This window comes from Bos javanicus, chromosome 15 (assembly GCF_032452875.1).
Source record: "Bos javanicus breed banteng chromosome 15, ARS-OSU_banteng_1.0, whole genome shotgun sequence".
Lineage (NCBI taxonomy): Eukaryota > Metazoa > Chordata > Mammalia > Artiodactyla > Bovidae > Bos > Bos javanicus.
This window is the reverse complement of record NC_083882.1, coordinates 53097782-53124874: the sequence shown is the minus strand read 5'-3', so window position 1 is coordinate 53124874 and position 27093 is coordinate 53097782. Positions and strand designations below refer to the sequence as shown.

General features: G+C 46.5%; 1 protein-coding gene across 9 annotated transcripts in view; it reads left to right on the top strand.

Annotated features, from left to right (window-relative positions):
* The window catches only part of FAM168A (family with sequence similarity 168 member A), a 202367-nt gene extending 175863 nt beyond the window's left edge, over nucleotides 1-26504 (top strand). For 6 of the 9 annotated variants that reach the window (XM_061380780.1, XM_061380785.1, XM_061380783.1 and 3 more), the window contains 7 exons: nucleotides 793-873; nucleotides 5926-5952; nucleotides 10867-10992; nucleotides 17399-17541; nucleotides 18144-18318; nucleotides 19628-19757; nucleotides 20477-26504. In XM_061380780.1, coding sequence (XP_061236764.1) covers nucleotides 793-873; nucleotides 5926-5952; nucleotides 10867-10992; nucleotides 17399-17541; nucleotides 18144-18318; nucleotides 19628-19740 — 665 coding nt within the window. In that variant the 3' untranslated portion in view covers nucleotides 19741-19757; nucleotides 20477-26504. The remainder of the gene's footprint in view (nucleotides 1-792; nucleotides 874-5925; nucleotides 5953-10866; nucleotides 10993-17398; nucleotides 17542-18143; nucleotides 18319-19627; nucleotides 19758-20476) is intronic. The other 3 variants (XM_061380781.1, XM_061380788.1, XM_061380789.1) reach the window with 2 other exon arrangements.
* The last annotated feature ends 589 nt before the right edge of the window (nucleotides 26505-27093 follow it).

Here is a 27093-nt window from a genome sequence, read left to right as displayed (position 1 = left end):
TTATGGAAAGAGGGAATGGAGTATTATGGCTTAATAGGTAGAGTTCTGTTTGGAGTAGTTAAAAAGTTTTAGAAATACATAGGATGGTTGTACAACATTGTGAATGTAATGAATGCCACTGAATTATACACTTAAATGGTTCAAATCACAAGTTTTGTTACATATATTTTGTCACAATAGAAAAAAATTTTAATCCCTATATATACTATGAGTGGTGGACTGGATCAGGCTTGTATGGGCTCTCTAGGGCCACTTGTGAGCATCTCTTCTCAACTATTCATTTGATGACGTTGCTGGCTTGAAACCAGCCATGGTGGGAGTATTTACAGCATGGAACTCAGCAAGGGCTACAAAATAGGCTTCATTGCAGTTTCCTTGGGCCAGTTGTTAAATATTTACCAGCACACCACTGAATATATGTGTATAAAAATGCATAGAAAACTATCCGGAGACTTAAATGCCAAACTTTTACTGTCTCTGCGGAGGAGAGCAGTGTGGCAGGAATGTGAAAGTAGTTACACCTTTTACCATATATACTTATATAGTGTTTCAGTTTTTTGTGTTTTTTTACAGTGAGCATATAGGCATATATATCTTATACTGCTTTTAAAAAATAGAAAAATATGTATATATTTTCTATTTTTCTCAGAAGGCTAAAACCAGTCACATATATGGTCTGAAATGGCTCATGAAGAGGCTGAAGGCCAAGCCTGGGACTTGGATTCCATTTTCTCAGAAATCTTTCTTCTTGCCCAACTAAATAGGGTTTGTTTTTTTTCTGTCTTTTCATAGGTTACCCCACAGCCTATCCAGCTGCGGCCCCTGCCTACAACCCCAGCCTGTACCCCACCAATAGCCCCAGTTATGCTCCAGGTAAGGAGAAAGTGGAGACAGTAGTGATGAGTGGGATGGAAGGTGAGGCTCTACTTGGGAAAAAATAAACTCAAAACACCTGCTGGCCTTTCCATGTCCGTAATTGCTCTGGGCTCAGCTTGTCCATGATTGATTGTCCAGGGAGTCCCCTCTGGGAACTGGGGCAGTTCAGCCTCTAGGTTGGGACGGGAACAGAATTTCCTCTGTTCTCTTTGTAACTTTCAGTGACTTACAGTGTAACTTCTGCTAGAGTATCTGAGACATGTGTCCCTCACAGAACCTCCTGCTCTCCTAATGTCCACACCCAGTGTTTGCTCCTTTCCCCTGAGGCTGCCGTTGACATGTGCACACTCACACACACCGAACACTCGCTTACACAGCAGATGTCCTGGATGTGGACCTGGAAGAGAGTGAGAGACTTGCCACCAGACACAAAGAGCTGGTTTTCAAGCTGAAGCAAAGAACTTGTTTTTCAAAAATAACAAAGGGGCAACACTCCTTGGTTAGAAGTTGGAACAGATTTGAAAGTATTGAAGAAGTTTGTTTCAGTTCAGGAGCAATGCAGAGGTCTTACCACTGATGTTAACCCCCATTTCCCCCGCACCCACCCCGCCCCCACCCTGGAAAAGCCACTCTCAGCTGGTGCTTTAACACTCAAGGGGCAGGAGAAAGATTGTGGGCTCTGCAGTTTGTAAGTCTTGGGTTTAAATCCTGATTATTTAACTCACTAGTTGTGAGGCCTTAGACAACTTACCTCACCTCTGAGAAATGTGCTACCTACCTCACTGTTGTAGATGGTTTTGTGTAAGTTCCTCTTCATTTATTCAACAAGTATTTGCTGAATGCCCTCCAAACTAGAACAGAATAAAAGGAAAGATATTATCTTTGCCTAAAGTAGCTTACATGTAAACAAATTCCTGGCTGTATGGTGTGATGAATATTGTCAAAGGAATACATATAAGAGGAGAGGAAGCAAAGGAGGGAACAACCTCTGCTTGGGGTTCAGAGTGTAGGGGAAGGCTTAACAGAAGACTTAGCAGTGGATACTTGAGAGAGAAGAAAGAAGCATTCTTTTTTGTTTGGTTGGTGGAGGGGTTTTTGTTGTTGTTAAGAGGCATTCTTTTTTGTGTGTTTGTTTTAGTTGGTTGGGTTTTGTTGTTATTGCTGAGAGGCATTTTTTTAAACATACAAAGGAAAAGTTGGGCATTCTAGGTGGAGTAGAACCTGGGCAAAAGCACGGAGATGGGAGGAATGACACTGAAGAACATCAAAGTAGTGAGAATGATTGAAGCATAGGTAGGCTCTTGGGCGGGGCAGTCCAGAATCTGGATTACAGATGTTCGAGGACCAGATTTGGAAAGTCCTTGACTGTCATGATAATACCCTCATTTTCATGTTTAGTAATTATTATTCTAAAGTGAGAAAGCTTGAAAAGGCCTTAGAGAGCCTCCAGTTCAGTCCCTTCTCTTGACAGTGGAAGTGCAGAGAAAAGCAGTGTTTTATCCAACTTACCCAATGAATCAACAGTAACATATGGACTAGAAAGATCTAAAGGTTCTTGGTCTCATGCTTTTCTGTGCCAATCCAGGATTCACCCCACTGTCGTTCCCTTTCTTCCAGGATGTTTAAATGAGACAAACATGGGCTGTGTCAGAAGACCTAGATTTGCATTCTGACTCTGTCACTTCCTAGATTAGCAATCTTAAAGTCTCCTGACCTCTGAGCCTCAATTGCCCCTCCTAAAGTAGGGATAATGTCATGATCATATTATACTCACATGCACATGCATATCATGAGCCCTGCTCTTTTTTTGGCAAATAAGAACTATTTTATGCAAATAAGTGATGTTAATCCCTAAAGTGTTTACATAGGTACATTATTTCCACTTGCCCTTGCTATGCCAAGGGCACTCTGGAAGACCCTATAGATGATTCAGATTTGTGAAACTGCAGTCATTGCCCTCAAAAAGCTTGTGAGGGGAACAGTGACACACAGGCTCAAAAAAAAATCTCTAATGATATCTCACCACTGATATTTTATTCTATACTCACTTTAATCAATTAGGTATATATTTCTCCAAAAGCACATAGTAGGAGGCAGAAGCAATGAAAACTACAGAAATTCTCTCTTATAAAAGACTTAATCAAATTTGATAAGTTCTATCTTACTTAAAAACTATGGTGGTTTTGATACTAATCTTATAGTATAAAAATGATTTCAATGCTATGAAATCTGTGAATTGTCTTGGTAAACTACCCAGTCTAAAACACAATGAGATGAGTAGTGTAGAAGGTCAGGTAAGATCCAGGGTGAAGGAGATGCGTTGTCTTCGTAGTCAGGAGGCCATCAGTGACCTCTGCGGAAGTGGTCAGGGCGGGGAGGCTGGGAGTGAAGGAATGGATTTGGCAGATGGAGCCTACAGTTACAAGAGGCTTGGCTACTAGCGAAAGGAGGACGGAGGGGGATTGAGTAGAAGGGGAGACAGGGTTAAAGGAGGGGTTTTGTTTTTGTTCTTTCTGGAAATGAACATTAAATAAGTACTGATGAGAAGGAGCAAGTGGAGAGGACATTGAGACACAGAAGAAAGAGTGTCAGATGGAGCCAAGCTTCCAAGGAGGCTGTGGAGGTGTGGGAAGTCCAGACCTCAATTCTCTCATTTGTTTTGGGGAGCTAGTGGAATGGGGTGCTTCCCATGGAAGAGCAGCTCTTCCTCTCAGACTAAAGGAAAGGTCACAGGTGGATGTGCTTAGAATAACTTGCCCAGTGGGAAGTGTAGAGTTCTTATCTCCTGATCTTGATTTGCTGAGACAAGTGAGCAAGGAGAGAGGGAGTGTTCTCAACGAGAGAGGTCAGGGATGAACCTTACTTTGAGAGGTGGGAGAGGAGACTTGAGCAGTAGCACAGCCATGTAACGTTGGAGGCGCAACTGAGGTGGAGACTGTGCGTTTCTCAAGGCTCTCCCCCAGCCCTGGGATATTCTTTCATAATGTTCCAAACTTCTGATGATAGATTTAGGATTAGTTTGCCAAGAAAGCAGAAGGAAAGGGAATAAATAGCTAACATTTGTTGAATGGTCCTAGTGTGTCAGGGGCTATTTTAAGCTCTTTATGGGTATTAACTTGTTTTATTTCACAGCAGACCTTCGAGGTCATTACTGTTATTCCCACTTTTCTAAATGGGAAAACTAAAACTTAGAGAAGTTAATGGAACTAGCCCAAAGATCCCAATCCAGGCATCCAGCCACCACATCCGCATGCACTCTTAACCACATTATAGTTGCAGTTAACTAGAGAGAAATTGAGATGTTAGAGCAGTCAGGTGAGAGAGGGAAGGGAGAGCAGATAGAAAAAACCTGAAACTGGGGCAGTGGGGTGGGGGAGAATGGATAGATTGGAAAGCTCCTAGCATGTATAAAGTACTGATTAAGTTTTAATTTTAATGCACACAAAATATCAACCCACATCTAACTTGATTTTCCCCAATTTTGCATTTTTAAAAATCAACATATTTCTAAGCTCTGACTAAACCATTTTCTCAGGAACCCACATAGTCCACTACACAGGGTGGTATTAGCATGCTGTGTCAGAAAGCTCCAAACTGGGAGTTGGAAGACCAGGGTTGTAGCACTAACTCTGCTACTGATTCTGGTGTGACCTTGGCAGATCCTTTTGTCTTTGGAGTTACATATGCACGCAGCTGGTCTGTGGCATACAGTGGGAGGCTGGCCTCTGTGTTTCCAGGTCTCTTGACTGTGGTGGAGGCACCGACTCAAGGACAGCAAAGATGTTGTAGATGCTCTCAGCTTCCTGCCAGAGCTGCCATTTGTGATGCTGAGAAATGCTGTAGGATAGAAGCCTGCAGAGGAGCCAGGCTATCAGGTTGAAATTTCTCTCAGCTTCTTCAAGGAGACAAAGACGTTGCTTCAAAAAAGAGCTTTTTTTTTAGCAGTACTGAGTACCCTACAATGTCATCTGTCCAGAATGCAGGGCAATGTTTCACTCCTTCATTGGTTTTGAAAGCAGCTTGGGTACTTGGAGCTTTTTTCCAAGCTCTAACGACTTGAGGGCTCTTCTTTAAATTTGACCCCGCAGGAGGTGTAGCCAGCAGAGACTTGTTTTCAGAATCTAGAGACCAAAGGATGTGTCATATTAATGGTAATCTGACTTGAAAATGAAGCGAAAGGAAAAACAGAATAACTAACATAGATAAAAATGAAATACCTCCTCACAAAAAAATCTTTATAAATCATTGTCATCTGTTGTCGCACTTGATTTCATAGCAGCCTTCTAGACTAGATACATTGTTCCCATTGTGCATATGGTGAACCTGGGAAGGGGAAGGAATTTTTGTTTTCTGAACACCTGCCATGATCCAGGCACCATGCAGGTCTTGTCACAAAATTTTTTTTTTCCTACAGTCTTGTGAGTTAGAGATTCTTGTCTCCAGTTTTGCTCAGAGAGGTAAAATTACTTGTGCAAAGTTGCACAGCTAAAGAGCAGTGGAGCTCAGATTCAAAGCCAGTCTGACTGCCCACAGTCTGCCCCTTCTACAGCAGCACACTCTCCCAGAGGTTTCAGGGAATAAAGTGCCCCTGCATTGGTCCTAGCCCTCCAGCACTATAGAGAGCTCTTCAGAGACCAAAGATGGTGGTTTTGTCCCTAAACCTTTAGCTTTTTATCCAGCACATACTGCCTCTGTCGTGTGTGAAGTCCCTCTGCAATGCTTGGGAGAACTGAAATTTATTCTTAGCATAAACAAGCAATGAGCAGGCAGGAACTTGGACATATGCACTTCCAGGCAGCTCTGGGTCAGCTTCCTGGAAGATGTCGTGGCATCCAAAGGGTACCCCTCCCCAGTGAGTGGGCTTTCCTGGATGGCAAGTCTGTCACCCTCTCCAGGGTGGAGGTACTTTGTACCCTTTGCGTTTACGGTTTTCTTATGTAGCCCGGGGGAAACTGCTATTTTGAGACAAAGTCTGTTTTTGTAACTGCAATATGTACTACTTTGCACAGATTCTTAGTGGTAATTTCAACTAACATTTCTATCCAACAGAGTTTCAGTTCCTGCATTCAGCTTATGGTAGGAAAGCTATTTTTCCTCATCTGTATTATGGCCTATGAATGTGTTATCTCGTAACAACAGTAGATCCCCTCTCCTTTCCTCCCCAAATCCCATCCCCTAGGCTTGGGCTCCCCCAGGTGGCTCAGCAGCAGTTCCTAAAGCATGCAGGAACATGTCTGATGGTGCAAAATCATGGGTTGGAGACACATATGAACCGTCCCCTAGGGCAGCAGTGAAGGATCATGGCACTAAAAGGCGTCTCTCCCTTTCCTCACCTCCGGGGTCTCATCTGACCTAGGTCAGAAACCTTCACCCTGTGACTGCTGAATTCAAACCAGTGAACAAAAATCCCTGGGCCTCCATGGCTCCTCTATTGGCTGTGTGGCAGCCCCTGTGGAGGAATACCTGGATTATGCCTGTAAGAACGCAAAAAACCAGTCTGCCCCAGGATCAGATTTTTCCATCTGCATTGGCAGTCTCACATGTTTAAAGACCTGGTTAACTTTAGATGCATCTATTCCCTCAGCCCAGATCTTGAGTTCTGGCTCATCTGGGGGCATTTTCCTAGATGGTGAGAGGTGAGGGTCAAGTGTGCTAATAAACCAGGGACCAGAACTGGATTCTCTGGGCAGTGTGGACTCCAGCCCCAAGGCACCACGGGGAACTCCTGGGCACCTGTGAGGGTCCCAGCAGTGTAACTTGACTAGGTCCTTTTTTGTCATAGACAGGAAGGGACCATAGCGGGGACTTGTTGCTTTCACCACCCTTTCCTGGGCTGCTCAGGACAATGTTTTTGTAAAGTCTCTGCACACTTTCTCAACTTTTAACCTTGAATTATTTGGATGTTGAAAATTGAATTTGTGTGTGGCCCATCTTTTAGGAGATGAGCTGTGAAAATCTCTCCTTTATGCTGCTGTAGGCTGCGTGATCTTGGGCAATTTGCTAGTATCTCCAGGCCATTAAGTGTTTTATTCCAGATGATCTCTGAGGTCCCTTTAAATGCTAATAGAGGGCCCTCTTAAAATCTTATTATTTCATTTTTGCTAGTCACAGACCTGTTTCTCTTATTGTTTATGAGGAATCATTTTTGTTTGCCTCAGAATATATGAACTTGAACAGAAGGCTCCATAGAAAGTGAGAGAAGCACTCCTGCTTCCTTTCCCTTCCAGTTGTAGCATCTAAATATTAAGAGTAGTATGGAGCTCTTCTCTTCACAGATGGTTCTGTTCCGGACCCTAAGCTGGGGGCCCTTTGAAGCTGCAGAGGTCAGTAAGACAGAGTTCTTGTTTTCAAGGAGCTCACAGTTTAACAGGGGAGATAGACAAACCAGCAGGGAACTTCTAAGAAACACAGGAACTGGGATAGTGAACCAAATGGGGCACATGAGAGAAGTATGGTCAAGAATTGGGGGGGAGAAAAGGACCTCATAGTGGAGGCAAGTCTTCAGTTCATGGTTGATGGATTAATAAATGCCTACCAGGTGGCATCTGGGGAAAGATATGCTAGGAAGAGTGAGCAGTGTGAGCAAAAATACAGAGAAGTGATGCTTCTTGGCATAGTCTTGGAATGGTGAGCGATTTGTGTGGCTGACATGTAGGGTTGAGAGCGAGAACAAAAAGAATCTAGAGAGATCATAGGACTAGATCTTGAGGGGCCTTAAGTGCCACACAAGGCGTTAGGTAGTGGAGGACCATGGGATGTTTTTAAGAAAGAAGGTTTTGTGATTAGATATAGGTCTTAGAAATATCACTCTGCTTGCAGCTTGGAGATTGGAGTTAGCAGGTCTGAAAACAGAGAGAGGAAGCAGTTGCAGTAATTCAGGGAGGAGGTGATGAGAGCTTCCATGGAGCTGCCACATCTGTGAGTGGAGGAGTGGGCAAGCCCCAGAATCAGAAACTGTGAGACCAGATACTTGATTTTTGATCCTCACAATCAGTGCTGTCAAGCGATCAAGTAGTGGTTATTTATTGTCATATTGTGAGACAAAAATCTGAAGTTTAGAAAGGTGTTGTGACTTGCCCAAGGTCCCACAGCTAACAAGTGGCACAGCCCAGGCCAGAACTCAGATTTCCTGACACACTGCATTGTTCAGGATGATGGTCCCTTGCTGCCTCTCCTCCTTGTAAGTGTGCTTAACAGATTGTTCAAGTGTCAGAGGGCGTGAGGGCCCCGTGTCCAGGGATGTGAACAACCCAGCACTTGGACGTGGGCAGCATGCTGTGACTGGGTTCTCTCTCTCTTTTTGTAAATTGAGGAATAGTACATATATAGCACTCCATAAAGTTTCGCCAGTCTCAAACATGCACCTCGATAATATTTGACAAATATATACACATGTATTTACTCAAAATATAGATCATTTCTAGGAGTTGGTACCTTTCATGGCACCAGGAGCAGGCATGCCTGTCAGAGCAGCCTTCTCTGTTACCACGCCTCTCAAAGCATCAGTTGGATTGTCTTCATCCCACAACTGAGTTCTGAATTGCTACCAGCAACAGGTTACTTTAGAATTGTACATGGACAAGGAGAATCATATGGTATATCTAACTAATGAGGAGAGCAGATTGACAGCTGCTATTTGTTGTTTTAGTCTTCATATTTATCTAGTTACGTAGATTATTATATATTCATATATATAGAAAACTACAGAAATATTCGTTTTTGTTTTCTTTATAATGAAGCCAGAACAAAATATCCACTTCTTCACAAACATGTATGGTTTAGTTCACTGGCTCAGTTGGGAAATACACAAATCAAAGGCACAGTCACACTTGCTTCTTTCCTGGTTAGCCTGGAACATTGTTTTGCTGTGCGTGATGCTGTCTTGTTCACTCTCTGGCTGGCGTGTGGCTGTGTTGCATCCCCAGCTAGACCATAAATAACCTTGTGTGCGGTGCCCATGACCCACGTGTGTTCCTGTCCACCGTGGCACTCCCCTCAGTGCTGAGTGCAGTGTAGGCCTCAGTTGCTCTCTGGTTGATTTTGACGGACTTTAATTGTCACATGGTCCTTCAGGCTAATGTCAAACTTTTGGTTTATGGTTAAAATTATGGTAAAGTATGCACCATTTGGGTTAAAAACTGGACCAGAATAGGACATCCAAATTCTCCACAGTCAGACTTCAGGCTCCTGCCCTCTGGTAGATTCCTGTGGAGTCTGGAGGGCCTGGGCTTGCTCTATCTGACTTCTTAGAGTGAATGTTTTACTTTTTTAGGGAGTTGATTTAGGTGGTCAGGGCTTTCCAGCCAAGTGGAGTGGCAGGTTCTAAACTTGGAGCCATCTTAATAGGATTTTTCAACACTAATTGGTTCCTTTATTAATCCCCACCACTCCCCCCATCCCCGCCCCTCAGGCAAAGAAACTCAAGGTAATTGTTTAAAATTGACTGCCCTCCTCCTTTGTTGTCTGCAGAGTCATGATCCAATGTCCAGCAAAGGCCCTGGACTCTGCATGGAATTCTGCTGGATCTCCATTTCTTCTACCAGAATTCTCCTTTTAGTGTCACTTCCCTGCCCATGATTTCCTTCTCATTTCTCAGCATCTGTTGTATATATTGTGGGCCATTGATGCAAGCTCAGAGTCAGCCCGGAACAGCTACACTCTTTTCCTTGGTTCAGCTAAAACAGCAGAGTCTTTGACCTCCTCCTCTGGCCACAGTACTTTGACGACTGAAGGACAGAGGCGTTTCCAGTTACCTGGACAGGCAGAGGGGTTTATGGGAATTTGTCTGGAGTGGACTATCCTTGTCCTGATGGAATGAGAGAGTATAGGCAAATTTGCTGCTCTTACTACCCTGTCTACCTCAGCCCCTTGTTAAAATGTTTCAAGTACATCCAACTGTTGCCAATACTAATATACTTTAAAACACCCCATATCCATGACTCCCAAGACCTTATTTGAGTGGAAAAGATACTGCTAAAATCATTTTTTAGTCCTAAGTAGAAATTTGGGTCAGGAATATTTCTTCTCTAGTGTTTGAAAATAGATCAAGGGAGATACCTAAAACATTAGGCATCCCCCTCCTTTGAAACTGTATTTCCTTACCTTCCCTACAGGACACATGAAGGTAAGTTTTTTGAGTCACTCCCCACTTCTAGAACATAGGAAGCATCAGCCTTCAAATTTCTCAAGCTGAGCTTTGAGTCAGCCTGCAAAGTCTCTGCAGATTTCTTTCAAACTGGGCTTCATCTCTATTTCACATCTACTCTAAGGTTGACAGTTGCTTTCTTGATGGCCCAGAAGATTTCGTCTCTAATTCATGAGGCCATGTCTCAGGTGGAGCACTGTGGCAGGAGGTACAAAGGGTGTGCCAGAGGCCTTTCTGCCTGGTCCCCGCTAGGTGCACAGGAGAAGGAGTTTGCAGGGAGAGTCCCACTGGACAGCCTGTGCCTTCCAAGCTGCCAAAGCTCAGTCCCTTTACAAGAAATGGCAGTCCAGCAAGGTTCACGTCAGGTGGTAATTAGCATTCTGGGGTCTCTCTGAAAGCGGTTGTTAAATACACCTCCAGCTGAGATTTCAGGCATGAAAAAGGAGTACTCAGTTGATCTGGCCCAATAGGCAGTCAAAGGTTCCGAGTTGCTACACATTAACAAGGAAGTGGCTAAGGTATATCTCAGAGCCTTAGGCCAGAATGCCAGACAGTGGAAGGTGGTATTCATAAGCATTGTCATGCTTTTAGTAGTGGGTAGAAAATCCCAACTCTCCTGATTAGTGTAAGGTCAGATTTCCTCAGCTTCAAATCATTTAGAAGCTCATTTCAGCCCTCCTCCCAACCACTCACCCATCTCAGAAAGGCTGAACCATCCTGTGTGTCTGAATGGGGCCCCTTGGGTTATATGTTTCCGTCCAGCCCAAGACCCTTGCTTTGTGTCTGTGATTGGTGGTGCCCACTTCTTATTTCTGCCTAATGCCATTCTTGTGTCTTCCCTTAAGCAACTCTGCTGATGAAACAGGCCTGGCCACAGAACTCGTCTTCCTGTGGCACTGAAGGCACCTTCCACCTCCCAGTGGACACCGGGACCGAGAACCGAACTTACCAAGCATCCTCTGCGGCTTTCAGTAAATACAGCCTGTCTCCTCCTTTCCTTGTTCCCCTTGGTTGGGACTGATTTGTCTCTTAGGAAGAAAGGAAAGGGAACTTTTAAAACTGACATTTGTAAGACAATGTTTTAAGAGGTTCTCTCTCCAACCCACTGAAAAATTGGCCCTCCTCATACAGGAGCGTGGTGGGCTGCCGTCTGTGGGGTCGCACAGAATCGGACACGGCTGAAGTGACTTGGCAGCAGCAGCATACAGGGAAAGGTCATCCTCTTTAATCATGCACCCCACTTTGAGGAGACACAAAGCAGAGAGGGAAAGAGAAGGAAGTACTCATCTGCCAAGAAGTTTGATGAGGGAAGGACTGTTACTGCATTTCAGGGGAAAAGACAAAGGGCAGTTTAAAGGCTTGTGGACTTTTGGACAGAGGGGCCTCCTCCAGCTAGCACAAGGATTTTCAGCCTCAGCACCGTGGACATCAGGAGCAGATAATTCTTAGTTGGGAGGTGGCTATGTTGTACAAAATTGCCCCTTGCTTGAGAAATACTGCCCCTTGCATGAAAGCTACACCATGGAAGCAACGTAAGTGCAGGGGTCCTAGTGGAGGCCGGAAACTGGTCTGGCTGGTCAGATGGGTCCCGTTCACTCGAGGCTCAGTGGAGTGACCGATGGTTTCACTTTCACCTCTGATTTTTAACACAAAATGACTCCACTAGGTAAAATGAGGGCCAGTGTTCAGAAATTACCGAGTGGCATTTTGACTCTGTGTAAGGAAAATCTTCATGCTTTCTTGGAGCTGTCCAAAAGAGAAATAGCTGGCTTTGCGTGTGGTAAGCGCCTATCTCTTAAGTTGTGCCAACATGGGCTGGTCAGACCCTCAGAGGGATGTTGCAGACTAGGCCCATGGTCTGGGGTTCAATGAAGTATTACTCTATTAAGTAAGTAAATTAGAAGAATATGTTGTATTTAAAGTTTTTCATTAAAATATTGTTTTCTCCTTAGTTATCATTGCCCCTTCGTGTCAACATAGTTTATACAACATAACTCTCACCTTTTGAAGAATATGCTTTCATGATCACGCTCTCATTTAATCTACACGATAGTCCTGTTTGGGTGGATTTTTATTCTATTTTGAAAGCTGAAGCTCAGAAAGGTACTATGCCCAATGCAGCACAACTGGAGAAAGGTTTCACCTAGGATAAGTTTCTATTACAGACTTTTTTCTTGAGATTAATTTTACTGTTTTTTAAGAGAGAGACAATAGCAGTAGGGAGTTTTTCCAGATAACCTATGATATGATACATGTGCGGGCATATAATACATCTCTTCTGTCCACACATATGGAGGTACATGCATACAGACACACCTACTGCAGTGTAGCAGAAAGAGGCCTGGAGTGGAAGACCAAAAGACTTGGATTGTGGACTTGGTTCTGTGTAACCTTGAATAATTCCCATGCTTTGGACCTTATTTTTTCTAAAGGTAAAATGAGACTAGACTAGGTCATCTTGGCGCTGTATACCCAATATCCTCCACCCTGTCAGGGGCCTTCTTGCCAGCTGCCAACTAGCCTTTGTTCACACATCTCCAAGTGTGGCGTATTCATTCCCTCCAGAGACAGTCTTTTCCACAGCAGGGAAGTATCTGTATTAGAAGGCCTTGCCTTTCACCATGTTAACCTCTTCCTGAAGTTCCACTGAACTGCCCAGTAGCTATAGCCCACTGTCCTCTCACAGGCTCTCACAGTCACTAGAAAGGGCCAAGGCGTACCCCCTTTCTTATAATTTATAGATAGTGGTAGGATTGACTGGTCCTCCCATATCCCCCCAGGGTTTCTCCCAGCACACAGATTTTGTGGCTTCTAATACCAGAGAAAACTCAGGACCCTTTGAAAAATTCAGTTTAATTTCACTAACACTTGCTAAGCCTGTTTGTAATTAGGTCTCCCTCCTACTTATTCAGCACTCTCTTGTTCAGCTGCCAACAAGGAGACTTGGGGGTCAAGGCAAGTCTCATACATAGAGCTTTGTCCAGACATAGAAATCTGATAGTCAATAAACTGATTAGTCTAAAAGGCATCCTTGATGTGAGCATCAATGCATTTGAAAGTGGTAGGGGCTCTCCTGCTGAAAAAGAATTACGACAGTGCAGAAGGATTAAAGAGAGGGCTAAAAAGGGTTTATCTTGCTAATATACACACTCTCTTTATTACCCTATTTGATGGAGTTTAAAATTATGGTTAGGAACCCGAGAGAAAGAATAGGGTACCATAAACAAAGCCTTTTTCAAAAGACAGGGCTGGGACTGCGAGTGATCGAATTCCCTTTTTCTCTCACAATATCGCCTTTAATGAAATGGGGATACAAAGGCCAATATACCAGATGTCCAAGATTGGACTACAGAGACAGACATATGATCAAAAAAGGAACTCTGCCCAGGGCATGGTAAGCCCTGATCTCTGGGCCCAGCTCTGCACTGATGTGCTGTGCAGTTTTGGAAAAGTTGCTGCTCCCCTGGGCTCTAGATTCTTCACCTGAATTGGAGAGGATTGAATTCAAGTCTCTAATGTCCTTAAGGTGTAGCATTCCAAAGTCCTAGTTCTGTAACCTTCAGACTTAGGTAGGACTCTTTTCAGGAGACCCAGGCCTCAAGAGATGAGTCTAAGTTCATTTGAGCAAAATCAGTGAGTCTTTGTTTTGACTTGGTTTTGTTTTGTTTGTATCGAGTCCAACAGCTTTTTTTTTCCCCCTTTAATTTAGGTGCATAAAGTAATAAACCCTGAATTCTGTGATACTTGAGGTAGCCCAGGGGAATTTCCATTGATCCTCAAGGGTGTGGATAGGACCATCAGTCAGTTACGGAATGTCCTCTGCAAGGATTTTCTCATAAAAGTCTCACTGAAATACTCACAGCTTAGAGTATCAGCACTGGAAAGATCTTCTGATATTATCTAGTCCAATGAACGTATTCCTTAAGAGAAGAATTGACCTGACTCACTGACGAGCCCAGGACTTGGGGACTGTAGTTAGAGGAGGGAGCACCGAGTCCTGGGTGCTCGTGAGCAGTCACTCACTTGCTCTCGTCGTCTTATCTGTGAAACGTTTGTGCTGGTCTTGATGATCTCTAAGATATCTTCTAGCTCTGCAGTTCTGCTTCTCCCTTCTCAACCTCTCTGGACAAATAGGCAAGGCCTTCTTCTCCAGCATCATCATTTTGGCCACCAAGTGTGTTTTGGCTAAACTGATTTGTATTCTGAGTTCATGTGTGTCTATTTCATAACATGAAGAAAGGAAACACTCTCAGACAAGGTTATTCCTAGGTGTAGAAACCAAATTCTACTGCAGTCTCTGGGCGCCTCTTGATTTCCCTCAGAGGGACAGTCTCAACACTTTGTGAGATGTGGTTGTCCTTGTGACACAGAAGGTGCGTGCAGGCTTCCCAGAGGATAGAACTTGAGCACACCTTCTCTGGAAACATAAAGGAGAGTCTAGCACCACTGGCGTGTTAACTTTAAAGAATCTTAAAATCATGGCATTTTAAACCATTAAATTTAAAAATTCTAGAATCCTGAAGTCTGTGTTCCAAGTTGGATCCCACCATGAAAGTTATGGTTTAGCTTCCTGTCTACTGTCATCTTTCAGACCAGTCTCTGTACACTTCCCAGAACAGGAAGCTTACTGTCTCTCTATACAGGGAGAGAGAAAGGAATAATAGGTAACCTATATGAACTATTCTTATTGTGTCAGGCTTTCTTCTAAGGGCTTTGCACTTATTCATGTATTCATCACTATAACCCTGTGAAGTAAGTGATGATATTATCGTCCCCATTTTGTAGATGACGAAACTGATGTATTCTACAGCTGTTAAGTAGGAGAGCTGGGGTTTGGACCCAGGCAGTCAGTCTGGCTCCAGATTGCTCATCACTATAACCCTATGCTATATAGCTTTCAGAGATAGGGATTCTTGGGATTCGGGGGTGTCCTGCCCTCCTGCATGGAAGAGGGGTGCTTTCCATTCTGGCAGGGCTCCCCATAGCGTCTTATTTCTTTAAGTCAGGAGTTAACAGGCTTTTCCTGTAAAGGGGCAGATAATAAATATTTTAGACTTTTCAGGCCTTATGGTCTCTGACATAACTACCATTCAGCCAGTAAAGCAGCCATAGTCAGTATGTAAATGAATGGGCATGGCTGTGTTACAGTAAAACTTGATTTACTAAAACAAGCTGCAGTCACACACACAAAAATTGTGGTTTGCATGTTTCAAATGTAAATAGTATGAATAAAAGATCCTGTGGTAAATCTGGAAATAGTCTCCTGCATATGCCTATCCTTTGAGATTCACAGTTCATCCTATTACTTTAAAACTTGTCTCTGTCATGGAATAAAACCTATTTCTCTCTTATTTTATATTTCTCCTCCTCCTCTCCCTCCTCCCCTCTTCTCTCCCTTTCTCTCCCACCTTCTCCTTCCTTGGGGGGAGGGGGCAGAATAGCAGTTAGGCTCCCTTAGCATCATACTTCATGTTCTTGGGACGTGCCCATCTTGAGAATCCCCTTTTTCTACAGACAAGTAAACTGTCTCTGGTTGAAGTACAGCTCAAACGGCTCCTAGACATGTGCAAACCTACGCTCCTTGACTTCCCCCACAGTATCTGCTTCTCCCGGGACCACATTTCATGATTAGCTGTATGGTCTAGACTCTTGGAGGAATCTGCTGTAGACTTCTTCCTCAACTGACTCACATCTCCACTTCCAGTTAGTTTCTAATTCTTACCAATGCTCTCTTCTCATTAATGTATTTTTCTCTACTCCATCCTCATTGCTACTTATTTCCCAAGCATGTTTGACCACAAAATCAGTTTCTCCAGTTTTTCACAGAACAAACTATGAATCTCCAGGTGGAAAGATAAACGGCATGATTCCAGGGAAGAGGACAGGGCACCTTTTGGCAGTGCCTTGTGTGGTAACTGCACAGTCGCTTTCACATCCTCCTGAGTATTTCATCAGGGTATGCCCAGGCTGTGGTGTGACCTGAGTGAGATTTGTGACTGTGTGGCAGCCTGCTTTAAATGGGGGTTAGGGTAGAAGAGAATCAGTGTCTTTAAAACAATGGGATTTTAGTTCAGGAAGAGATCTTCATTCTTAGCCTTCTGATTTTACAATATAAGAAACTAAGGCCCAGAGACTTGGCAGTAGTTACAGCAAATTGGAGGAAAGCCTGGACTGAAGCCTGGACCCCTTCTCTTCCAGTAAAGCACCCTTTTTACTCTGCCTCCAGTTCCTTATAAAAACAGCTCCGTGTTACTGAATGGGTCCTTGTTGAGCATCTTGTAGGCAAAAGACCTAAAGCCAAGAGAGGTTTCGTGATGTGTCAACCAGACCAAGTCAGGATGGAGGACCACAGGGAAGAATCTCCAACAACACCCCATTGGAGATCCAAAGCCAAGGTCCCCTGGCACTGTCCCTTCAACTCAGAGAGTGGGGCTACCTGATGATCGCTCAGTTTCCATAGAATCATTCCATGTTGTGATTCTCTAAGGACATAGCCTTGTTCCTAAGTGATTTATGTTTCAGGTTTTTCCTGTGAACTTAGGATCTGACTCTCTTTTCCAGAAATTCAAAGGCAGCATAGTTTGTGTGAATGGCTGATTGTGAACTTCTCGGAGCCTGACTTCTCAGCCCCCCTCCCCAGCTTCTGTCCACCCTGCTGACCAGACGTGGCCTGGGTTCCAGGTCGATGTGAATCTTTTTTATTCTGACTTCAATCTTTCAAGCAGCGGTGGCCCTCCCCCAAGCCCCAGGAGGGGAGGAAAAGCAAGCCATGTAGAGCAAAGTTTTTCAGCATCTCAGAAAAGGAGGATCTCTGAATGGTGTTTTGTATGAGGTTTCCACCTTAAAACTTGACAGGGAAGAAGAGGAGTATGGTGGAGAGCAGTTCATAAAGGGAGAGAGATATAAGGAGGAAAGAGAGAGTAAGGGAGAAAGCAAGACAGAAGCAGCAGCAGCAGCAGATGCCCCAGGGTACTGAGTGAAGAGATTTAAAAGCAAGAAGAGAGAGTGCAGTATAGAGCAAGCAGATTGAGGGTCTCCCATCCACATGTACCTGCCTGTCTCATGGTACAGGTTTCAGAATCCTAGACTGTCCGAGTTTCAAGGGCCCCTTAAGAGATCATCTGGTCCCAGCCTCAGAGCCCTGAGACACAGAGAAATAAAAGATGCCACACATGCAGCCCTATGCACCAGGACTGAGGGAGCTGCCTCTGGGGCCAGGGCTCTCTGGGCAGAGCCCTGTACTCTGTCTGTTCTCATCTGTGTTTCCAGCCTGGATTCAGCCCATGCTTGTCTGGGGAGTCGTGACTGGGACCTGCTGCCTCCCAGCGATTCTGTTCTACCAACTAATTGGAAGTCTCTCTTATTGCCTTGGTACAGGATATACTGCGGGGACACCATACAAGGTCCCACCGACCCAGAGTAATACTGCTCCGCCCCCCTACTCCCCTTCACCCAACCCCTACCAGACGGCCATGTATCCAATCAGAAGTGCCTACCCCCAGCAGAATCTGTATGCCCAGGTAAGTACATGTAGAAGCCTGGGTCCACCTCTTCTGCAGGTAAAGGAGCCACCAGCCTGGGTGGGTGGGGTGGAGGGGGAAGAAAAGAGAGTTTATGGCTCTGATCAGCTGTCATTCTTGTGTCACTGAAGCAGTAACCTTACAGCCTATACACACCCTCACTCTACCTCAGTCCACAGTCAGAGGCTCTTGTTATTATTTAGTAGAAGCATTTGAGAAGCTCTGGATTAAGATGATCCAGGCCCTGTGTCTACTCTGCCCAGAGATCAGCAGACCTGAGGGCTGTGATGGCAGAAAGCAGTCATGTGATCCAGGCAGTGGGATGTCACCTCAGACCATTGTCTCCATCGTCAACCTTTTTGCCTAAAAGGAAATATATAGTAAGAGACATTTGGGGAAGTGCTCTGCATTTAGGACATTTTTCCAGTATGTAAAATGGAAGCATTCACACCAGCACAGTGCTTCCACGAGCAGAGCCTCAGACCTTGTGTCCCTGGGCCAGAGATCCTCAGACACCATCCCTTAGGGTTTGAGACAGGCTCCCCTCCCCTCTCTCCCCACCTCTCCAAAAGCCGGTGTGACAAAAGCCCCTCTTCCCCCAGGGAGCTTACTATACACAGCCGGTGTATGCTGCCCAGCCCCATGTCATCCACCACACCACGGTCGTCCAGCCAAACAGCATTCCCTCTGCCATCTACCCGGCGCCTGTCGCCGCTCCCAGGACCAACGGCGTGGCCATGGGAATGGTGGCCGGCACCACCATGGCGATGTCAGCAGGTAAGGGCAGCATCTATGTCAGTGTCCATTCCCTTCCTCCAGGAACTCATGACAGTGGAAAACACAGTCATGGAATCGACTGTAGCATAACATGAAGAATCCTGTGCCTGGCAGTTCTAGGGACCCTCTAACTCTCTCCACAGGGCTGCGGAAGATTTCACCATGGAGGATGTAGTGAGCTAGGCCTTAAAAGGTGAACAGAGGCTAATCAGAGAGATGAAAGAGGGAAGGGCAGTCCAGGGGAGAGAACATGAGTAAAGCACATTCACAGAATGGACATGGTGTAAATCGCTTAGAAAATGAGAGCATGGAGTTGGAAGGGTGGCTGGAGCAGTTGTCAGAGATAAAGTGGTGGAGAGTCTCGAATACGTAGGTAACAGGGAGCTAGCAAAGAGGTTTAAGCATGGGAGAGATAGGGTTTGTCTAATCATTCTCTCTGACTGCAAGGTGGAGACAGCTGGGTTGGGGAGATATGGGGGGAAAGCTGTGCTTTAGAGGAGAGATAATGATGCTAGGACTCTGCTAGCAGCAGAGTCCCAAACAGGAGGGCACAGGGCAATGTTCTTTAGCAGGCAGGAGCTTCAGGACCTGTCTGGTAATTAATTGCGAGTCTTGGAAGAAACAGGAGTCCAGGAGGACCCCTTCTCCATTTCTGGCTTACTCTAGAAGCCCTGAGGATGGAGTTAGGGAGAGACACCAGAGGAAGAGCAGGTTTGGGGAAGTCTTTGGATGAGTTGGCATTAAAAGAAGAGCATGAGAAGACAAGAGGGCTCTGAATAACCTTGAGAGACCCAATTTTCAGAGAATCAGCGAGGTCATCTTCTGGGGAAAGAGAATACAAGGGCTTGAGTGAGCAGGAGGTGGGAGTTGGGATTTTCCTCTGCCCCTAATGTAAGCATTGAGGCCTCTCACTCCCCAGATCAGGTCAGCAAGCTGATGCAGATCTGCTGGGTGCCAGCCTTATTGTTTGGGTCCTGGGGACCAAATACCGATAGACCAAACCAGAGGCCTACCCTTAGGAACAGCTAGGTTAGTGGGACGACCAGCGCCACATAAAGCAGCAGACACCTCAGTGTGACGTGCAGTGAGAGGAGCGCATGGAGAAGAGTGAAAGGAGGCCACTGGAGACTGGCTGTCTTGGAGCATCAGGAAGGTTTCCCCTCGGGAGATGGCTCCTGGCAAGGTGGGGAGGGGCGGGCGGCAGCTCATGAGCAGGCGGGGAGCAGCTGTGAAAGATCACGGCTCTTCCTCCTCGTCCCAGCACGTGGACGGCCTCATCAGGTTTCCTCTTCTCCTTCCGGATGCTCAGGTACCCTGCTGACTGCACCCCAGCACACCGCGATCGGGGCACACCCTGTCTCCATGCCAACATACAGGGCCCAAGGGACCCCTGCGTACAGCTATGTGCCCCCGCACTGGTAAAGCCTGCGTCCATCCAAGTGAGTGAGGACTGGGTGGGAGGTGGGAGAGTGACCAACTCTCAGAGCTGTCTCAGAGCCTCTGGCTTGGCCTGCAGCACAGGTGTCAACAGGGGTTAGGTGACAGTTACTAGTTGTTTTCCTGCTGCAGCTTCAGCAATATCACTCTTCATGATAGCTGTCATTTTCTATATATTCTAGATACTTTACATACGTTATCTCATGATCCACACAGTAACTCTGTGAAGTAAGGATCCTTGCTCTATTTTACAGATATAGTTTAGTATCACTTAACTAGTAAAAACTAACGTGGGACTTGAACTCCAGTCCTCTAGTACTAAATTTTGTGCTCTTTACTGTATGGTCTTCAGACTACTTCTAACTGTGGGCCTATCCTTCCAATGAACTTTTATCTCAATCAGATGTTGGCTCTGACTGGGGCCAGGCAGAAGCCCTAGGTCACCCTCACCACCAGGCTCCCCCTGTCCTCTGCAGATCCTAAGGCAGTGCCAGTGACCTGTAGAGCTCCAGGGATGTCACTGAAAATCACTGCCATGCCTCCTTGTCTCCCTTGCCGCCTCCTCCAGAGCTCTTGGCACTGGATGGGAAATGGGCCACTCCACTGGGAAGACACAGACGACTCCATTTAGGGCTCTCAGCATGAGGGGAGGGTGTCCAGGAGTTCCCCAAGGGCCTCAGGAATACCGCTGTCACTAATGGCTTTCCCCTTCCTCCCCTAGACCTGGAGTCACACATTGTATGCAACTACTCAAGTCTTACACAGGTGCTGGAGCAGCTCCCTAGCAGCACCACCTCTATTTGCAAGAAGAGACAACGGAAGTGCAAGGGTCACTTTATGCATCTTTAACGGTTTTGGTTTTTATTTTTGGTTTTTGTAAAAGCTGCTTTTTCTAATCTCCTGCCTCTCCCCACTGTCCCCCTCTGAGCCGCTGCCCTCGCAGCTCCACCCTTCTCCTACCTGACCAGGCACATCCTCTCTGCTCCTTTCCTTCCCCAAGCATTCAGTCCTGGGAGCCTAGTCTAGCGGCAGGCAGAGAGTAGGGTCTGTTGCAGTGGTTCTGCTGAAGGTGCGATTTCCTTTGAAGAGCATAGTGGATGTGACCCTTGGGTCCAGGGTAGGAACTCAGAACTGTTAAGCAAGCCACATCTCTGAGGGATGGTTTCTTTTTCGATTTTTCTCAAGCAGGATTAGTTTAAGACACTGCTGTATCCTGACACAAATGAAATATCTTCTGATATTTCTGAGAACCATCGCAACAGACCAAGAACAAAACCACCTGATTAGGTAGGAGCGTTCATAGCAGCTTAATAATACCCCAGATGAGAACCTGGGAAAACCAGATTTTTTTCTTTGGGAGAACTTGAGGGAGGGTGGGGGGAGGGGCGCACTGTGGGAAGGCAGAGGGAAGAGAGTTGAGAGGCCCTTGCCTGCTGGCTTTGGCTTGTAAGGTCTCTGGCCGAATTGTCTGGGCCTGGACCCTCTAATTTGCACAGTGATGTTAACTGACCTGGCACTTCCTCAGAAGGTGATTTTTGACCTCAGACCTGCCAAGCAGCTGCAGGACGGTGGGATCCTAGCCCCCCAAAGCCTCGGAGGCCAAGTGCCCAGTGTACTCTAGACCTTGGCCTCTGAGCCTTCATGGATCCACTCTGGTGAGGAGCTTGCTCCTCAGTAGAGTGGAAACCTGTGGCATTTCTCTCCCTTCCCTTTGTCCTTCCCAGAGCCAGGGCTCACCCGTCTGTCCATGGCGCTGGCAGACAGGCTAAGTTCTTGGTTACCTTGTGCCATTCATGGCCAAAGTGAAGGAACCACATTCCAGGTGGGTGCTGGTGGCTCTGGAGGTCAGGATAGTGAAGGAGAAACAATAGCAATAAACATTTCATCGACTCATGGAACTGAAGGGACCTTAGCAATCATCTCATCCATTCCCCTATTTGACAGATAAGGAAGCTGAGGCCCAGAGAAGAGGAAAGGACTTCCCTAGACCTTGCAGTAAATTAGCATTAAATGCAACCTTCCTGCCTGGGGCATGCTGTCCACAAAAATTTACCTAGGGATGGATTGGCTTGGCTTTGTAAAAATGAAGCCAGCAGTGCCCACACCTGGTGAGCTCTGGAACAGTCTCTGGGCTTTTGTTTCTGCTCTTTTCCTCCATGGATTTCAAAGGCAGAGGTTGAAGACTTGGCCGAGGTCACATAGGGGCAGATGGTGGGAACAGAAATTGCAAATGAGGAAATAGCATTTGGAAATTCTGTGAAGACATGTGGACCTCTCATCCTATACCTGACTCCAGCCCTTGGAGGAGCAGGTGGACTGGCTGAAAAAGAGTCCATGCTGTTAAGACAGTAGCCCCTCATCCTGAGAGGAGAGGAGGAAACATGGGCTCTCTGGGGAGAAGAGGGACCCCTGGGTCAGGAGGCCCCATTGGTCTCAGCCAGGAGCCCAGCTGTCTAACACTGCCCCCCCTGCACCCGGCACTTGGAGGGGTTAGCAGCCCCTTTGGGGATGGTTGGTGGCGGGGGGTGGGGGGGTGGGGTGGCATGCACAGGAACATTTTACTGTACAAAATGGGATCATTGATGACATTTAGAACTTCTAAATAACTCTCTTCATTTTAAATTCATGCATACGTGGATATATCCCTACCCCTACCTCCCATGTCTCCCTAAAGGAGGAAATAATCAGGAAACCCCTGGGCCAGGAGGACCTCAGAGGCTATCTGGCTGTTCCCAGGGGTGCACAGCCCAGCAGCATCCTCGACCTGGGAAATGCAGGACCAGTAAGGAAAAGCCCCGCTGTTCTAAATGGTCTGCTCGGGGGTGCTGAAAAGGTTTTGTTTTAAAACAACAGAAAGTTTTCCAGTGTTAATCCTTTTTTTTCTTCTTTTTTTGGGCAAATACCTCCTCCTACTCTCTGGTTGTATAAGGGTGGGTGAAGGTTGTTTTAGATTATGTCATACATGCTTAGAAAATGCCAAAATAATAATAATGATTATAATAATAATAGGAAACATTTGCATTTGTCAGGTGCTTCATAGACTTCAGAGCACTTCACAGCCTTTAATTTACTGACCCTGAGGGAAAGACAAGGTCAGAGTTATTTCACCCATTTGACAAATGAAGAAACTGGTCCTATTTAATAGCAAGAAAGGGAACTTGCCCCAAAGTGAGCAGAATGCTGGCACCCCAAAAGGCTCCCCTGAACCCTGCTGCCTCCAGATAGGCTGGGGCAGAACCAGAGGAGGGGAAAGGAGATCTAGGAATTACCTTTTTACCTTTGTTCATTCTGTACCAGTATGTAAAAACCAACATCTAGTACCTCAGTTTTTCACAAAGCAATTTCATATCCATCATCTGGCTTAACCCCGTGAAACAGATGATTCTCTCATTTGATCCATGAGGAAACTGAGACTTGGAAAAGCAGAGTGACTTGCTCGTAAGTGGCAGAGCCATTTGAATCTTAGTCTGCGGTCTCTTTCCCTCCAGTCTGAATCCACACACAGGCTTGTGGACTGAAACGCGATGCTGTGCACCCTCTCCTGGCCCTTGTATGTAATTCAAGATCAAGGATAGACCCCAAGGCAAAAACAAGGTGTGGAAAGGCTGGGGTCTGGAAGAACCCAGGCATAGCACCCCTTTTGCGGGCTGAGCACCGGAGCCCCAGTTCAGCTGGCCTCACCCTCTTGCTTTGACGGAGATCCACAAGCCTGGCCAAGCTTGGGGAGTCATTGCAGAGGAACTGAGCCCAGGAGAACGAGGCAGTCGTGTGCCTGTGGTAGGATGAGCACACGTGGGATCACGGGCATCCATCAGAAGGTACCATGAGCATCATCCACAGATACTGGATGGCCCAGTGGTCAAGCTGGACAGAAGGTCAGAGCTTGAGGGGCCCTGTCATTTTAGGAAGTCCAGCAAGCCAGAGAGGACAAGGGGTGCACCCACATGACATTCGAGCTGCAGCATGGCACCAGCAAAGCCCTCTCCACCCCATTCCACTGCTTCTCACCAGTGCTACAAGCTTGGTGGGCAGGGTTAGGGGTACAGGTGGTTCCAGTCACCAGCCAACCCTCACGGCTTTCCCCACTTGTACCTGCCTCCCTCTCCTTAGCCTGGGGCCCAGGAAGCTGGAGTCTGGAAGCTGGAGTGCCCCCAAGTGGTAAGAGCCTGAAATTTAATCTTTCTGCCACATTTTGGAAAAATTGATTTCCTTTCTTCCCCGCAAGACAAGACAGTTGCTGCTCTTCCTCTCTCTCTCCTGGCAGTGACTGTAAAGTGAATATCCCCCTCCCTATATATTGAAAAAGGACACTCACCTGTCCAGTTTATTGTCTGTATACGAAGTACTTTGATATTGATTGCCAAAATTCCCATTTTATAGATAGAAAAAACTAAGTCTCTGAAAGCTTAAGAGACTTGCCAAAGGTCACATAGCTCATGAGAGAAAGAGCCAAGATTTGAACTCTTCAAATCCTCTGCTCTTTCTGCTGACACCTGCAGGCCTTGGTGGCCAGCATGCAGAAGGGATGGGCTACCTGTCTGCCCCTAAACAGAGGAACGCTCCAGGGAAACCTGGGAAGTCAGTCTTCCCTGCTGAGCAGATTTTTATGAGGAGCCCTGGAAACCCAGAGGCAGTTCCAGCTGGCAGCACTCGAAGGACAGGAATTTGCAGTAAGAGGCCTAACTTGAGCAAAGCACTTTGGGGTCATGATGCCTAGGACTGAAGACGTGTTCAGGGGCAGCCCCAGGCACCTGTCCATTGAAAGACCTATGTCCTTAGGAAGCCTGTGTACCCTTGCTTTCTGACCCTGGAGAGCCGGCCCACTATCCAGACCCAGTGAGTTGGCACTTCCAGGGGACTTGATGTAGCCCTGAATGCTCAAAAGTACACCTGAATCCAGACCCTGGGTTTGTTTTTCCCAAGAGTGAGGACCAGGATCTAGAGAGACACTGTGCAGTCCTTCCACCTCATCCCAACTCTTACCCTTGGCCACCCAAAGTGTTCCAGAGATCTGGGAGTGTGTCTTCAGAGAGGCTGGCTTTGTTCCAAGTACCCTTCAGAAATGAATCACACGGAGCATAGGAGTAGTGCAGATCCTTTGGTCACAGAGTTCTGATGTCCTCACTGTGCAGACAGGACTCAGCCAGAGGTCCAGAGAGGCGCTGGCTGAATCAGGCCTGGAGCCCTGCATGTCAGACCCTCAGCTCTGCTCTGAGGGAAGCGAGAGGGAGGCCTAGAGGGCACAGGTCTTGGTCACAGCACTGTGGCTGGATCAGTCACTGAGATGTCACCATGGCATTTGCTCCTCAATTGCAGTTCAAAGTACATGTGGAAGCTCTGCTTTTCACCCTGTATTCCACAGCACTGTAGGGCATGTGGTCCCCAGCTGATTGCCAAGCTTGGGAATCCAGAGGGGGCAGGTTGGGCAGTGGAGGGACAGGCTCCATGCCAGTGTCCAGCCCCAGGAGAATCCAGGCTAGACTTACCTCCAAAAGCTGGATCACAGTGGAGACCCAGCCAGGCTAACATCGGGTTCCACAGCTGAGCCTGAGAGAGCTCAGCCTCCTTTGGGTGTGCCAGGTTGGTGGCAGGATTTGTCCTTTACCTGTCCACGTCCCCCTCTAGAAAACCTGTTTCTGAAATTAGGTATTACATGGTTCTAGGGCCTGGCCTTTAAATTTCCTGGCAGGCCAGTTTCAACATTCCATAACCAATCTTGCCTGAGCCAGACTTGGGTCTCACTCCCTCACTTTCTCCAATGGGTATTTTCTACCTTGTGTACTGCTGAGTCCAGCCCAGTAGCCAGGTGATTGGGACTGGCTGCCACAAAGCCAGAAAGCGAAACTAGAATGCTTGCTTCCCTGTGGCTGCATCCATAGTCCCTGGGTCTTCCTTGCTGTGGCAGTGAGGCCCTGTACCCAGTCCAGCTCCTGGTAGAGGGGCTATTTTCCTTTTTTGAAGAGAACACATATAACAGCTTTGCTGATAAGTACCAGCCCATAGGTCTCAAAAGGGTGAAGTCATCTTTGGGCCTGACCCCAGCAAGACCAGCATCTCCAGGCTCCAGCCTTCCTCCTTGTGCCTGACAGTCAGGGAAAGAGTGGGACTGGCCAGAGACCACCTTCTCGGGTCAGCCAGCTTGTCTGGATCTATGGTGGGACTGCAGCTCTTCCTTACCCAAGGGGAGGTAAGGCCAGGCCTCTAGCAACGTGGCGTTGTCTGTCATGACCTTTAAAGGCCCAAGGGCCTGTCCCTGTCTCCTGACTAAAAGGCATCTGCATCCCTGTTCATATCACACAACAGAGAAACTTGTTCTCGTGGCATGTACCATCCCTGTGAGAGAGCGTTGTATATGATTTTGTATTTTTTAATTCATTTTAATCTACAGGTTGGAATCTAGTTTTTAAATTTTATTGGAACTCACATTTTAAAAAGAAAAACATTTAAAATAATAATAATAAACCTTTGACCGGTGTCTTCCAAGTAGTTTGAGCAAAGAACTTATAGGTGTTTTCAAAACACAGCCTGGAGTGTAAAGAGTGGAAAGCCCCGCGGCCTCGCTTGTGTGTATGAAGTGTAAATCTGGTTTTGTTCTGTTGTTTTGGATTCTTTTGGGTTTTTGTTCCGTTTTGTTTTGAAGATCAGATAGTGATCACTCTGAAAGATTGAAGCCAAGAATTTGTAACTATGATATTTACTGTAAGCTGTAGAACATTGAATAACTATTAAAAAAGTTTCCAAAAAAAAAAGTCTGGAGTGACCAGACTGGTGGTTCTTGGGAGAGGGAGACACAGACACCTGTTGGGTTGGTGAGTGTCCCCTGGGCTTCTCCCAAGTTGATTCTAAACTTGTTTTCACCAGTCAAGCGATACCTACAGATATGCTGCATCTCCAGGTCAGGGGCCGGGGCTAAGGTGTGTGATACAGGAGTGCAGGGAAGCCGTGAACGATGGAGGCTGCATCTGCCGAGTGCCCACCGTGTGGCCGGTGCTGTGCTTTATGCTTGGTGACTGGCAATCCTCATGGCAGGACAGGAGGTGAGCCCTGTGGGTAGCCCTGGCCTTGGGAAGGGGAGCAGCTGAGGAGGGCGAGTACCTTGGCCAAGGTTACAGAGCTAGTGAGGGGCAGAGCTGGAACTTACACTTGGTCTGGCTCCAAAGCACAGGTACCAAGCCCCAAGTTCTCCTGCCCACTCTGGAGGAGGCAGTGCCTACATCCACTTAACAGGGCTAAGCGGTCTGTGGGCCCAGAAGGATGGCTGAGGGTGATAATGTGGTCTCCATCCATGTCGTCGTCACGTGCTATCAGCTTTATTTATGTCCAAAACATCTCTAATCT